The sequence below is a fragment of the Spermophilus citellus genome (genome assembly GCF_964194105.1).
Source record: "Spermophilus citellus genome assembly, chromosome: 11".
Taxonomy (NCBI): domain Eukaryota; kingdom Metazoa; phylum Chordata; class Mammalia; order Rodentia; family Sciuridae; genus Spermophilus; species Spermophilus citellus.
Window position 1 is genome coordinate 110,433,885 of NC_138192.1, and position 16,438 is coordinate 110,450,322.

At 34.8% G+C, this 16,438-nt stretch overlaps 1 protein-coding gene across 7 annotated transcripts in view; it reads right to left on the reverse strand.

Annotated features, from left to right (window-relative positions):
- The window catches only part of KANSL1L (KAT8 regulatory NSL complex subunit 1 like), a 142,099-nt gene that overhangs the window by 70,921 nt on the left and 54,740 nt on the right, over positions 1 to 16,438 (reverse strand). For all 7 annotated transcript variants that reach the window (XM_081262506.1, XM_081262511.1, XM_081262510.1 and 4 more), the window contains 2 exons: positions 12,216 to 12,413; positions 9,759 to 9,880 (listed from right to left, as the gene is read on the reverse strand). In XM_081262506.1, the coding sequence (XP_081118632.1) occupies positions 9,759 to 9,880; positions 12,216 to 12,413 (320 nt within the window). The remainder of the gene's footprint in view (positions 1 to 9,758; positions 9,881 to 12,215; positions 12,414 to 16,438) is intronic.

Consider the following 16,438-nt stretch of genomic DNA (forward strand, 5'->3'; position numbering starts at 1 on the left):
TTACATATATTCTATCCACATAATTTGTTAACAGTTACATGTTCCCATTTGATTACATATATTCTATCCACATAATTTGTTAACAGTTACATGATATTACATTCAGTGGTTGAACCACAATTTATTAAAACATTTCCCACAAATAATATTATGTTTTAAACATACATTATTAGAGCTAAGACGGGAAAGTAAGAATTTTACCAAAAATAAAATTACTACCGGCATTACTTTAAAAACACAGCCAGGGAAGTTTCATTTCCCTACTGATGTCATATATTGAGCTAATATAATAATTAATGTCATTCATAGGAATCCAAATTACATTGAAAACATTGGAATATATTCCCAGCAAAACCGTTTGTTTTAATAATTGAGAAGTGACTATTAAAACTATTCTAAGGGTAAAAGAATCGCTTTATATGTGATTAGTCTGACAGTTTAACTGTAGTTTTTCTATTATGATATCCAATTAGACTGGTTGCATTTCATGTGAGATAATTACCATTAGTGAAAATAAATAGTATGGCAATGATTCATTGGAATTTAATTTCATAGCACATTCTGGGACTCATTAAGACAAAAACAACAAAAATCCAGACATTATTTCAAGTAGAAATTCACTTTCTAAGAGCTAATGCCCCATGGGGTAAACAAGGATTCATTTACAATATTTTATCTTCATGTCAGAATAACTATCTCTATGCTGATAGAATGTAATGCCTCATTTGTTTGAAAACTCAATTTTAGTTGCTCAGTGTCTAGTGACTCATTACAAAATCTGCTGCCAAGATTAATAAAACTTAAAAAAAAACAAGTCTATAACATTTTTCTGCTAGGTACTGCCACTAAAAAGGAGATGGGAGGCTTAGGAATTAATGAATAACAAGTATGCAAACAGTAACTACAGAAAATGATTAACTAGGTGAAATTATTTCAAAGACAGTGAGAGAACAGATAAACAGTATATTACAAAAAGACCTTAAGTATTTTTTTAATTATACCAAATAATAAGTTCTAGATGGTCCAGAAAATTAGCATACAGAATCAGTACCCAACTTTAAATTTCGTCTAATAATATATACAAATCCTATAATGTGATATAAAGTTAGAATGAATGTGCTTTATTAAAACTAAAACATTTGACTTATGATGTTACTTATCTGCCAATTCAAATACACAGAAAATGGCTAAAATTACAAATAAATAACCAAAAGAGATCTTGATAAGTCCATACATGAAAATTCACTCCTGTTATTTTTAAAGTGCTTTCTCAATGTAAAAGTCTTTTATTACTATATAGGTATTTCTACCACTTTGGTTATTGGATTTTCTAATCCAGGGTAAATTAAATGAAGGGAAGCAAAACTGCAGGAGGCAGTTATTAGAATGATGACTAAAATAACAATCTGATCATCAGTGAGTAAAAACAAGTAAGTACAAAATATTTTTTATGAATTCCAATTATCTGCAAGACATAACACAATACATTACTACAGCTTGGATCTTAGAAGTTCCCCCAAATCCATGTATTAAAGGCTTAATCCCCAAGGTGGCACAAGTGGGAGGTGGTAGAACCTTTAAGAGGTGGGACCTACTGAGAGGTCCTTTAGGCATTGTAGGTATTCCTCAAAGGGAACTGTGAGACCCTGCCCCCTTCTTCCTCTCTGTTCCCTGACTTCTGATGAAGTAAACTACTTTGATCCTCCATATGCTCCTACCAGATATACTGCCTTGCTACAGACCCAAAACCAAGGGGAACAACTGATCAGAGATTGGAATGCCAAAACAGTGAGCCAAAATAAAACTCTTCTTTTTATAGTTGATTACCTCAGGTATTTTGTTATAGTGATAGAAAGATGACTAACACAGATATTCATTTAATATTTGTTCATGTACGTAATGTGTCTGTTACTGTTTCGGGTGCCAATATAAATAATAGTTTAATGTGTTAGAACAAAAAAATCCCCACTCTCATAAAGGTTATTACATTTGAGTCCAGAAAGACAGATAATAAACAAATAAAACATTCACAAAATAAAATCACTTCTATTTTATCTTGTTTTGGTACTGGGGATTGAACCCAGGGCAATTTATCACTGAAATAAATACATCCCCAGTCCTTTTTTTTTTTTTTTTTTTTTTTGAGACATGTTTTTACTAAGTTGCTAAGGCTCGCTTGAACTTGCAATTCTCTTGCCTCAGCCTCCAGAATCACTATTATAATCATGTGCTATGCCTGGCCACATTTTTTTAAATCTTATCTGGCCCTTACAACCATTCAAAGATTGTTCTCTTTCTGTGATTCAGACAATTGTGCAAGATTAGAATGCTAATAATTGGCTAAGTTGGGATTGAACTGTGATTTATTTTAGAAGTTATATTCTTAACAATGAAAACTTTCTTTATAGCATGTGATCAGGGTTTAAAATTAAACAATTATTTATGTGAGTATTTATTTATTTATAGCACTGGGGATTGAACCTAGAGGGGATCTATCTCTGAGCTACATCACCAATCCTCTTTATTTTGAGACATGGTCTTGTTAAGTTGACAAAGCTGGCCTCAAATTTGTGATCCTCTTATGTTCACAGGCATGCACCAACTCACATGGCTTGTGTGATTATTTAGATAGTGTAATGGTTTAGGTATGAGGTGTCTCCCAAAGACTCATGTATAAGACAATACAAGAAAGTTTAGAGGTGAAATGATTGAGCTATGAGAACCTTAACTTAATTAGTACATTAATACCCTGATAGAGACTAACTAAGTGGTAACTGTAATTGGGTAGAGTATGGCTGGAGGATGTGGGTCATTGGGGGCATATATTTTGTCTCTGGAGAGTGGAGCTGCTCTCTCTGCTTCATGGTACCATGTCCCCAGTTGCTTTCCTCTGACATGCACTTCTGCTATGATGCCTCTTCAGGCCTGAGGAATGGAGCCAACTGTCTATGAACTGAGACGTCTGAAATTATAAGCCCCTAATAAACTTATCCTCCTTAAAATTGTTCTTTTCAGGTCTTTGGTCACAGTGGCAAAGAAACAAACTAAAACAAATAGTATCATTTTTTCCACAACTAGACCTTATAGCACCAGGATAGAGACCACATCTCTTTCGTTCAACATCATATACCAGTGCACAATCCAAAGCCTGGCTTACTATTGTATTTGTTAAGTGAATTATTTTATAGACATATAACTATTTACTTCAATTGTCCTTGAGAATGTGGTTGTGGCAATGAGCCTGAATTATCAATATAATTTGTTAAGTGAATTATTTTATAGACATATAACTATTTACTTCAATTGTCCTTGAGAATATGGTTGTGGCAATGAGCCTGAATTATCAATATAAAAATATCAATGGCTAACATTAGACTCTTTCTTATGTGCCTGATATATGCTTTCTCATTTACTCCTCACAAAATCAAATGCTATCTTACAATATCTGTAAGAAAAACCTAAATTTGAATTCCTGGCAAATGATCTATTTAGTGTCACACTGCATTTTAATATACATTTTAAGATAATATATAATTGTAGAAGTTGGGTTAGAATAAACAGCATTATTGTCAAATGTGGTTTAAGACCTAATAAATGTTTTAGAACAAAGAATATAAATATTTGGGTACAATATGATTTTTAAGATCACATAAAACAAATATATATTATAAAAGTAAATATGACTTCAATTAAGATCAAGTCTTTCTCCCAACACTGGTTGCTTTTAAATGTTTCATTTACCTGTGCTTTATCCCATTTCCTCTATTTCTAGGGGTAGCTGTACTGAACTTTTTAATTTTCTTATCAATAATCCTAATTAGAAACCTGTGTTTGGTTTCCTGAATTGTAGGAGGAAGGGAGAGAGAGGAAGGAGGCAGAAGGCACATTTTATTTGTGAATGTCTATCCAAATCTTCAACTGACTCCTTAAGCTCCTTTTCCCGCTTGACTATAATCATTTCACAAATAACTGCTTCAACATCATCTATAGCTCTTTCATGATATTCTTAAAGAACAAGTATATTGGATAAGGGGAGTAGCTCAGTGGTAGATGACCTGCCTAGCATGAGTAAGGACCTGGATTCAATCCCTAGTATTGAAAAAGAACAAGTATATTTTCTCCTTCATAACTTTGTGAGCAAGTATGTTTTTCAATATTTCTGACATGTAGATTCTTTCAATAAAGATGCTTAAAGTTTGTGTATGTCCATTTTATCATAGCCTTTACAGCCAACAATCTTGAAATATAATTTTGACTCCCCATCTGTACATCATCTCTATTCTCTTATTAACCTTATTAGTAACGTGTGTGTGTGTGTGTGTGTGTGTGTGTGTGTGTGTGTGTGTGGTGGTGGTGGTGGTGGTGGTGGTGGTGGTGTTAGGGATTGAACCCAGGAGCGCTTTACTAATGAGCTACATAGCTACATCCCCAGCCCTTTTTATTTTGACACAATGTTTCAGAAGTTACTAAGACTGCCCTCAAACTTGTGATCCCCCGACTCAGCCTCCTGAATCACTGGGATTACAGGCTATTAACCCACTCGTATCTCTTTCTCCACTATACTACTGAATTACTCTAAGGTCTTAACTCATAACTGACAAAACAAATAGACATTTCTCAGTACCTCTCTGGCATGACACAACAAACCACATTTTCTTCAAAATGTTTTACTTTCCTTTCCGTTTCTTACCCTTTTAACTACAATATATATCAGTTTCTATGTTCCAGGTAAAACAGATTTATAGATGTTAGTATATATTATCATAAGTAGTGAACTCTTTATGAAACATTTTAATGAATTTCAAGGAAAATATGATTTTGGCAACAAATATGAAGAGATAGTTTTAAATGCATATTATATAGGTAGCAGATTGAAAAAGTGTTTATTGTTAAAAAATACTGTCAAACATTTACATATTAGCACACTTCAAAATTTAACGAACAAAATTTTTATCTGCCTATAAGTCTACCAAACAAAACATTTTCATAGAGTTTGAAACTCTCAAAAGTAAATTATTCAATGAGTTTACAGGAACAACTAACTGACATCAGGGAAAAGGCAGTTACCACCATTTACAGGCAATTATGAGATTTTATCAACAAACCACTTTGAACTCTAAGAGACCCAATTGAACATATATGATTTAGTTTTAAGCACAGCTAATTTTACATTTCTTTCATTTGAATTTATGAATTTTTATGAGTTATCTTTTACAACTGTGACAGCTATTATCAAATATTCAAATAACTGTACAGATTTCTATTATTACATGATATTTTAAGTGTTATGTGTTTTACCCATAAGACTGAGTTAATAATAAATGCAGACTTTGTATTCTTCATATTTATAGCTCTACAACTTTGGCTACATGGTATATATATCAAATAATTAATACATTTTTTTGTGAATGAATGACCAAAATTATAGGGAAGTTCAGTTATTCCTTGGAATCATTGGGGAATGACTCTGACCCCTGTAGACATCAAAATTCACAGACATTTAAGTCCCTTATATAATATGATGTAGTATTCATATAGAACCTATGTATATCTTCCCATATACTTTAAATCAACTCTATATTATATTAATATAAAAACTATGTAAATGGTCGGGTAAATATATTTTAGGGAATAATGACATAAAAAATGATTTGTACAGGTTCAGTGCAGATGAATACTTTTATGAATACTTTTGATTAGGGTTGGTTGAATCCAAGGATGTGTAACACATAACATAAAAAGAAAATACACATAATTACACATGCACAAGTATTCACATATGTAATAGAGAAGTACCTGATTGGGTAAACAAAACATATAAAGATCTTAGCCTCAAATCACAATATTCATATTCCTTTTTATGACTCAACTTGTAATTCACTTATCTACATTATGACTCTTCTAATTAGAATTCTTACAAACGACCCTATCATAGTTGCCCTATATAACATGTAAGAATATTTACTTTCAAAGTAAATACTCAGTGATGCAAGGATGAATATAAAATCAACAAAAAATGAAAAAGAGAAAAACAAACAATAAAAAACAAATAAATAGCCCAACAAAAATAAAACCATATAAGTATTGAAAGTCAGTCTTTCAAAATAACCAGGCTGAGGGTTTAGCTTAATGGTAGAGTTCTTGCCTAACATGCACAAACCCTGGGTTCAATCCTCAGTACCACAAAGAAAAAAAATACTAGAAATAAAAATCAAGTAGTGGCATTTTTAAAATTTTAAGATTTGGTTTATACCCACCTATAAAGACTGTAAAGCCTACTTAGCCTGATTTTTACCAAGGTAATTTCTTCATTTAATGCTCTATCAAAAAATTTTGTTTTTGAAAAATATAAAATTTTAATAAAGGCTACATCTCTTATACAACAATTATTATACTAAGTAACTTTCCTTAAATGAATTCTTTATAATGCATATCACTATATATCTAATATATATATCACAATATATATATATATATATATATATATATATATATATATATATATATATATATCACTATATATTTAAATTTTTTTGGTATCCTAGTACCCCAGTACCCCAATTGAACTCAGGGACACTCAACCTCTGAGCCATATCCGCAGCCCTGTTTAGATTTTATTTAGAATCAGGGTCTCACTGAGTTGCTTAGTGCCTCACTGTTGCTGAGGCTGGCTTTGAACCCTCAATCTTCCTGTCTCAGTCTCTTGAGCCACTGGGATTATAGGCATCCGCCACCATGCTCAGCTGCATAATTTACAGTATAAGTACAACCATGACAAAAGTCATTGAGTACAAGACTGTAGTAAAAAGGCATAAATTATATTTATACATAAACCGCCTTCAAAAATCAAGGGAAGCTTGAGCCCTCAATATAGGGCAACATGGGCACTATGTGGCTTGGGCTTGCTCTACCACTCTTCAGCATCTACCACCAGACATCCTGCAACCTGTCTCCTTCCTCCCTAGGAAGCTGCAGGGCCCTAGCTCTGCTAGGGGCCCCTCCTCCCCTGGCTGTCAGGGCCAAGCCCCAGCTCTGTGCCTTGTCCTGGTTCATTTGGGCAAGGTACTGTCTCTGTTGCCACAAAACTGCTCCCTGGGCATGGACTCTGGAGCCTTGGGGTGGCTCTTACATTTCGAGTACTAGTAATATACGGTGCCCCCAGGGCAGAAGCAGTGTTACCTTCAGTGTCTCCCCCTCCTCTATCTCCTCCTTGATCTTAGGGATGTCATGGTGTCTTAAGTAGTGATAGTCTGTTTTGTTGTGAAGTCCTAGCTTCTGACCAGTGTATAAGCAGCCACAGGAGGTGGGAAAGGGAGCTTGCCCCTGGATGGAAGGAGGAAGTGGTACTGATGATGGTGGTGGTCTAGGAAGCAGGAGCATGGGCTGTAGTAGCCCAAGCTGGGTGACTGGCAGCCAGGAGTCTTGAGGACTCTGGAGAGGTGATCATCTGTAATCGTCTGACAGTCTTCCTTGTACCTGCCTGGAACCCGCTCCCGCGAGCTCAGCGCCTCCTTCTCTTCGTCCTTATGATCTGCCAAGTTCTCCAGCTCCAACTTCAGCTTCTCCAGCCTCCAGATGAACTGGACCACAAAGATAGTGGGCATCATCTCCTTGGGCAGGCAGTGGGTTCTTGGGAAATGAAGTAGGGACACTTGGCCATTGGCCTTGGCACTATAAAGCATTTCTCTCTGGATCTGTTTCTTACAATTCACGGGATAAAGAGGGATTCCATTCTACGCTACTGTCCTTCAAGGACATGGAATCATATGTTAGCACATCACTGGATATCTCACTGTCATTAGTGCTGGTGGCTTGTACAGTACAAAGACACAGCCAGAACCCATGTGGTATGGATTGATAGGATCACTCCTCTTCAGGGACCTGCATCCATTTTCAGACAGTTCTGTGGACCGCACAATCACTGTGGACCTCAGAATTTTGTTTCACAATCCAATCATACTGGGAGAAAGTTTGCACTTGAAGTCAGCACAAGTCCATTTCCTTTCTTTGTTCAAGGTAGGGAGGTAGCCATGCAAGACCTTTAGACTCCTGAGTTCAGCATTACTCAAGTAAGCTGTGTTCTCTCCCTGACTCCTCACATATTCAAGGTATATATTAGAAAACATGTGGTAGGCATTTTTCCTCCATCACCAAATGGATCTCATTCTGCGCCTAGTCAACATGATGGAGTCAATTTGTTGCTTCTTGATATCATCTCTTATGTAGGTCTTGGTGGCAGGTTTCAGTTGCTTGGAGACAATGCTGTTGTTTTCAATGTACCTCTTGTAGATCACTTTGGCTACTCTCAAGTTTTTGTATCCTTAAAGTTCATCTGCCTGAATCCACTCAAAGCAAACCAGAAGTCTGAGGTCTCCATACATTTCTACCCCTCCAGGAAAATCCAGAAGAGGTCACCACCGTCTTAGTCACTCAGTCAGCAGTGCAGGGACTTGGTCCACCTAGTCAGGGGGGAATAGGGGAATGCTTGCTCCTTGGCCTCCCCCAAGCCGTCTTCATTTTTCGCCTGGCATTGTAGCAGACAGACATGGGTTTTCTAACCTGACCTTTCCCCATCCCTGGCAAACAGGGTGGGATCCCCCTTCTTCACCTGGAACCAGGGGCTGAAGGGCATCCTCATGGAAGCAGCTTCTGGAACCCAGGAAAAGAGCCTTCCATTTTCTCTCTGCAATCCGTGGTATGGGTATGCCTCTGTCTATGTCTGTCTCTTTCTCTCTTTGGCATTCTCTCTCTCTCTCTGTCTCACACTCGCTCTAGCTCTGGCTATCTCACTATCTCGCTCTCTCATCTCTTTCAAGTCAGTATGGGCTCATCTAAGCCTCCGCTCATTGATCAGCACACACTCTACACTAGACCTTGCGGCCTTGGACTCTCCTTCTCCTTGACTCACAGTGGCAGCCCTGGGATCCCTGGTCTGGCTGCAGTATGGGGGAACATAAGGAGTCTACCGCAGGGGAGGGGGTCAAAAGTTTTTAAAATAATAAATCATACAATTATTAATAGAATATTTGCTAATATAAAATCATACTTATTCCTCTATGGTAATTAAATTAGATAAAATTTAAATAATATTAGAATTTTATTTGAAAAAAATTAGTGTACACAAATGATATTCCATTAATGTGCCTTCTACTTGCATCTTTAGAAGGAAAATTCAAAAAGAAAAGTAAATAAAATAAAATAGGACAAATGCTCTTCTTAAGAAAGGATTTCATAGATATATATTTTTGCTCATGAAACATAAAAATAAGTTGATAATGATTATAAAATTATTTTGTTAATTACATTCAGAAAAAATCACTTTACAGAAGTTAAGATATAAAAAATTGACAAAAATTTAAGCCGAAATTTGTCCGTATCTTCCAATCTTCTATGCCCAACCTATATGTATGATCTTTATTTCCTCAATATGTACTACAAAAGTAGCGTGGTGCTTAAGAATACAAAAGGTACAAAATGGAAGATATGGAAAATAAGACAAAACTTCTATAGCAAATGTTATCACTGGCAAGCTTTTTTAGAAACATATGATTTTCTAGAAACATTTCTCTCTCATTCCAAAGTTTATATTTATCTTAATTATATTAGTTTGTTGTTATCTAAAACTGTATCTATGGTCTACTAATTACACTCTAGTAGTCCTTAAAATATAGCTATAATACTTTTGGATCAACATAATCAAAATAAAATTAAATGTGTAAAACCAAATTTAGAAGCATAATTATCACACTGATACCTACCTCCTAGAAATGCCATTAGCCAGACATTTATGGCTGCAGGATTTAGAGGAGAGTGGTGATGAAGTTGGAGACAAGTTGAGAGGGGCAATCAAACTGTTGATGATTTCAGTTAACTGTGCACTCTGCAAGAAAACAGTCAATCCTTTAATAGTGTTAAGCAAGGGATGTGAGTTAACTCCCAGGTCTATATTCCTATTCAATACTTAAACTTCCCATCAAACATGTAATTGTTTATTTTTTTTTAAGTTGTAGGTGGATACAATATCTTTATTGATTTTATTCATTTATTTTATGTGGTGTTGAGGATTGAACCCAGTGCATTATGCGTGCAAGGCAAGTGCTCTACCACTGAGCTACCACCCCAGCCCTGTAATTGTTTATATTTTAAGAAATCCCTTAATCTAGGAAGATGATTTATGCTACAATGATTTTTTTTTTTACTTTTTTCCCCCTTTGGCAGTATTGGGGATTAAATCCATGGGCTTTCTACAACTAAGCTACATACCAAGCCCTTTTTATTTTTTATTTTGAGACAGGGTCTCACTAAATTACCCAAGCCAATCTCGAACTTGTGATCCTCCTCAGTCCCCTGAGTAGCTGAGATTACAGGCATGTACCAATGAGCCCAGATGATTTACATTTTTAATTACTCATTGTTTTCCATATCCTTTTTAGTACAATTCCTTTATCTACCAATCCCATCCTCTAGAACATTTGAAACCAGCTAATAATATCTATATATCTTCCTTGAGACAACCCCATTAATAATAAAAAATGATAGATATACTTTATTGTCCACTATATGCCAGATACTACACTAGGCAACAAATTTAGAATAGTTCTAATCTTTAAAATTAATCTTCTAAGTAGATATTAGAACTACTGATATCACTCTTAATACCAAATATAGATGATGAAATTATAGGAAAGAAAGATTAAGTAGTTTGAAGAAGTATCATGAAGGTGTTAAAAAATGGAGGTGGGATCCAAATTTCAGGCATTCCAAATTAATATCAGATAAATTACTAAATAGCCTTCTGAATTACAAAATATTTATAAAAGTGGTTTTTTTGTTGTTATTTTTTATTTGTTTGTTTCAGTACTGAGGATTGAACCCAGGGTGCTTACCCACTGAGCAACATCCCCACTCCTTTTATATATTTTTATTTAGAGACAGGGTCTCACTGAGTTGCTTAGGGCCTTACTAAGTTGTTGAGGCTGGCTTTGAACTCACTATCCTCCTGCCTTAGCCTCACAAGCCGCGGATTACAGGCATGCGCCACCATGCCCAGCTAAGTGGTTTGATTATATATTTCAACTAAGGAAAACTGTAGGCAATTACAGACCTAAAAAATAGGGGAAATATATGGGAAAATATATATTGTATTTTGGTTTACTAGGAACCAATCACTAAAGTATTTCACAGTGTATGTTAAAAAAAAACAGGAAAATTAGATGTAGGCAGATATGAATCCATATTATTTCCTAGAGGAACAGTGTAACATGTAGCAGTGGTTAAGAATGATTATGCGGGGCTGGGGATGTGGCTCAAGCGGTAGCGCGCTCGCCTGGCATGCGTGCGGCCCGGGTTCAATCCTCAGCACCACATACCAACAAAGATAAAAAAAAAAAAAAAAAAAAAAAAGAATGATTATGCTCTGACAGATCTGTCCAGTTGCAAAGGATAGATATAAGGTAGATATGTCAGAATAATCAAACTTCTGAAGTCATCTACAATAGAATTTAGATACCAGAGAAAGCTTTGGAATCAAGAGTAATTTGTTAGAGGCTTTTCTGACTTTCCATTTGAATAATCATTCTTTATAAAGACACTCATAAGTAAAGACATTCATATTCCAATATTACCTTTCACTAAATTCCTGAACAATAAATTTGGTCAACTTTTCAGATTTACCAACTACTTGTAACAAATATCCCTGTTCTTTTCAACTGAAAAAAGTCTAGTAATAAGCAATTTTTTTAGAAAAAGGATTTTCCAAGCCCTAGAATAGATGAATGATTAAAATCTAAATAATTTAAAGAATATCAATATTAAAATAAAGACAAGTCATAGAGTAAATATTTTGATTGGGTGTAATGTAAATTTGCTAGTTTTATTTATTTATTAAATTGACTAATCAATTTTTGTGGTACTAAGGATTGAAACTAGGGATGCTTTAACACTGAGCTATATCCCCAGTCTTTAATTTTTTAGAAAGATCTGGTTAAGTTGCTAAGCGTCTTACTAAGTTGCTGAGTCTGGCTTTGAATTTATAATCCCCCTGCCTCAGCTTTCTGAATCATAAGGATTAGAAACACGCATCACTGCACCCAGCAAATAGTCAAATTTTAGTAATCCATATCCCAGGCAGACACATATATAATAATATTTATTTGAGTAATTTATAAAATTGGTGAAAGTTATTTCATACCATGGATGCTTTATTTTGATTTTACCTGTTTTTCTATGTTTCGAAGAAGTAGGGTAGGGCTGCTTGGTGACATCTCAAAATCCTGTTCTGGTAAAGGATCTTGATTCCCTTGGGGAACCTGAGGATTCCCTGTAGTATTTAATGAAGCTGCTTGGTCAGCAAATTGTATTTGTTTTTTCAAAATGTCTTTTGGAAGCTGACATTCTTCTAGGATCACTATTCCCTAGACAAAGAGCAAGGAAAAGAGTTGAAATTGAAACAAACTGATTACTAAAATCACCTTTAATACTACAGCACACATGAAACTAAACAATATATTATCCCTTGAGAATCACAAAACATACACTTGAAAACACAGCTTAACTCTTTAAAAAATTGGCTTATTTAAACTGTGTGCAATTCCTCAGAGCATTAATTTCCAGGATATATAAAGAACTCAAAAACTTAACACCAAAAGAAAAACTAAATAATCTAATCAATAAATGGGCAAAGGAATTGAATAGACAATTCACATAAGAAGAAATACAATCGATTAATATATGAAAAAATGTTCAACATATCTAGGAATTAGAGAAATGCAAATTAAAACTACACTGAGATTCCATTTCAGTCCAATCAGAATGGCAGTTATCAAGACTACAAGTAACTAAATATTGGCAAGGATGTGGGGAAATGGATACACTCACACATTGCTAGTGGGACTACAAATTGGTACAACCACTCTGGAAAGCAGTATGGAAATTCCTCAAAAAACATGGAATGGAACCACATTTGTCCAAGTTATCTCAAAAAAAGGTAAAATCAGCATACTACTGTGACACAGCTACAATATTTATAGCAGCTCAATTCACAATAGCTAAGCTATGGAACCAACCTAGTTGCCCTTCATTAGATGAATGGATAAAGAAAATGTGGTATCAATAGCTAAATTGTGGAACCAACCTAGATGCCCTTTAGTAGATGAATGGATTAAAAATGTGGTATATATACACAATGGAATATTACTCAGCAATAAAAGAGAATAAAATCATGGCATTTGCAGGTAAATGGATGAAGTGGGAGAAGTTAGCCAATGCTAAGTGAAGTTAGCCAATCCCCAAAAACCAAATGCAGAATGTTTTCTCTGATATAAGGAGGCTGATTCATACTGGGGTAGGGAGCGGGAGCATGGGAGGAATAGACAAACTCTAGATAGGGCAAAGGGGTGAAAGGGGAAGGGAGGGGCCATGGGGTTAGAAATGATGGCGGAATGAAGTGGACATCATTACCCAAAGTACATGTAGGAAAACACGAATGGTGTGAATATACTTTGTATACAACCAGAGACATGAAAAATTGTGCTCTATATGTGTAATATGAAGTAATGCAGTCTACTGTTTGTCATATGTAAAAACAAATTAAAACAAAAAAATTTTTAAAAAAGAAAATGTGGTATATATACATAATGGAGTATTACTCAACCATAAAGGATGACTTTATGACATTTGCCAGCAAATTGATGGATCTGGAGATGAACATGCTAAGTGAAGTAAGCCAGTTCCAAAAAAAACCAAAGGCTGAATGTTTTCTCTGATAGGTGGAAGTGAACCCACATTAAAGGGTTGGGAGTGAGGGGAAGAAAAGAAGTGCAATAGATTAAACAATGGGGAATAGAGGGAAGAGATGAGGGGATAAGAAAAGGAAAGACAGTGGAATGAATCTGACATAGTTTTCCCAAGTACTTATATGAAAACAACACAGTGAATCCCATCACCATGTACATCCATAAGAATGGGACTCTAACTAGAATAAGATATATTCTATGCTTGTGTAATTATATCAAAATGGATTCTGTTGTCATATATAACTAAAAACAACCATAAGAATGGGATCCTAATTAAAATAAGTTATATTCCATGTATGTACATCAAAATACTCTCTACTGTCATGTATATCTAAAAAGAATAAATTAAAAAAAATTTAAATGCATTAAAAAACCCACAATCAGCTTAAAAGTCTTCAAGTATGAGATATCCAAGGAGCATTCAAATAAAATAAAATGTATGCAATTAATTTAACACATACAGCTTCAATTATCCTAGAGAAGCTTATTAGGTTTTTAATTATAAGACAATAATTCCTAATAATAATGCTAAGCCTCCCACTGGCCACTTCCCAACACCCCCAAGGTCCTCACAGAGAAAACACTGTTTCAGTCCTATAAACCCAGGGAGCTGGAATGCACCATGGAGAAAAAGTCCAATTGGAGTTCTTGCTGTTTACAGGGTAGCTATGTTAATAATAAATACTCAGTCTTTCAACTTGTATGTATTTTTTTAATCAACATCTTGCCACCTTTGCTTTATGCACACTTATTATTCTGAACCACTTGAAAGTAAGTTCGCTGGTGTCTTGATACTTTATTCCGAAATATGTCAGCATGGATCACATAAGAACAAGGACATTTTACTTTATTATTATAATAGCATTATCACACTGAAGGAATTTGATACTGCTACAGAAATATTACCTAAATACCCCTTATGTAGATTTCCTTAACTGTCCTAAAACTGTCCTGTGGTGTTTGTCATTATTGTTTTCCATATTGCTGAACTGTAAGGAACTGAAGGAAAGAGGGGGGATCTAAATACCTGTAGTATTTATTATTCTGTAGTAACACATTACAATTGATGTTTGGTAAAAATAGCAAACGCATTACTTTTTAAAAAGTAATATAGTGACTGTATGTCAACTTTTCAACAAAGGAGATCTAATCATTGATCTCAATGACTATTTTCTTGGAATTCAAAACTATGACCATCAAGAACTTCTTTTGAATATGTTTCCTCAAATTTGTTGGGAATCAAATCCAGGACCTAGATACAATAGATACAGTATCATCAATCTCAAAAGCTCCTAAAAGTATTCATTTAAAATTTTTCTCAGTTTCTCACAAGGTTTTCCATAAGCACCTACATGCAAAAGCAGTACAAGTTTTTATTATCATATCAATTTAATTACAATTCCCTTTTGTTTGATTGTAGTTTATATTACGGGCCATTCTATTTCATATCAGATTTATTTCATAATTGCCATACTTACTGTATTACTTCTATGGAAAAGTCTATTCTGAATTTCAAAAGCCCAGTTTCCAAACCTTCAGAACATATCTTTATATAAGAAGAAGAGCTCCTAAAATTAGCGCAATAAGAATGATGTTTTTAAAATGCAATTAGGGAGACATATTCACCTCTATCTATTTTTCCCCTTAAAATATTGCCCTAGACAAAACTTAGCATGTGAAAAATGAGAGGTCCATGATGATCCACCACATGTTGTTGGCCATGATGATCCAAGAACATAGAAAGGGATAAAGAGTAAATCTTTTGGGGACAATATAGAGAATTAAGAGTCTGTTCCTAAAAACTTAGGAAAAGAAATCAGTTGTAGTAATCCCATCTATGCAGGAGGCTAAGGAAGAAGGATCACAAGTTCAAGGACAACCTCAGCAACATAGTGAGACCCTGTCTCAAAAAAATGAAAAAGTGCTGGAGATGGAATGCAGTGGTAGAGTGCCCTGGGTTCAAGACTCAAAAAAATTAGGTAAAGAATACTTTATTTCTTGATACTAGATTAGTCTAGATACTAGAAGAATATCTAATGATAGATATAAGATAAATAACAAAGATCTGGAATCTTTTTAGAAAACGAGTTACTTATAATAACAGAGAAGTAAAAACTCTAGTGTAAGATTAAAGCAAATCAACTGTTCTAGAAAAGACAATAGTTCCTGATAATAATGCTAGGCCTTCCACTGGCCACTGCCCAACACCCCCAAAGTCCTCAAAGAGAAAACACTATGTGTCAGGCCTATAAATCCAGAGACCCAGGAGGACAAGGCAGGAGAATCTCAAGTCAATATCAACGTCAGCAATTAAGAGAGAACCTGTCTCAAAATTTAGAAAAATTAAAAGGGCTGGAGGATATAGCTCAGCAGAAGAGCACTCCTAAGTTTGATCCTCTATATCACATGGAAAGAGAGAGAGAGGAGAGAAACCCTGTGTGGAAAAATAAACAATAGCCTCATGAACATCTTTTTTATTCACATAAAGCCACCAAAGCTAATTTCAAGCAAACATTTAAATGAAAAATTTTAAATCACCAAAATACACAATGTGAGAGCCATTTTTCAATTAATTTTTTTACAGTAACTCAAGAAGCTATAAGAATAAAGAAACTATTGTTTTCCCTATGTAGCATAATAGGTCA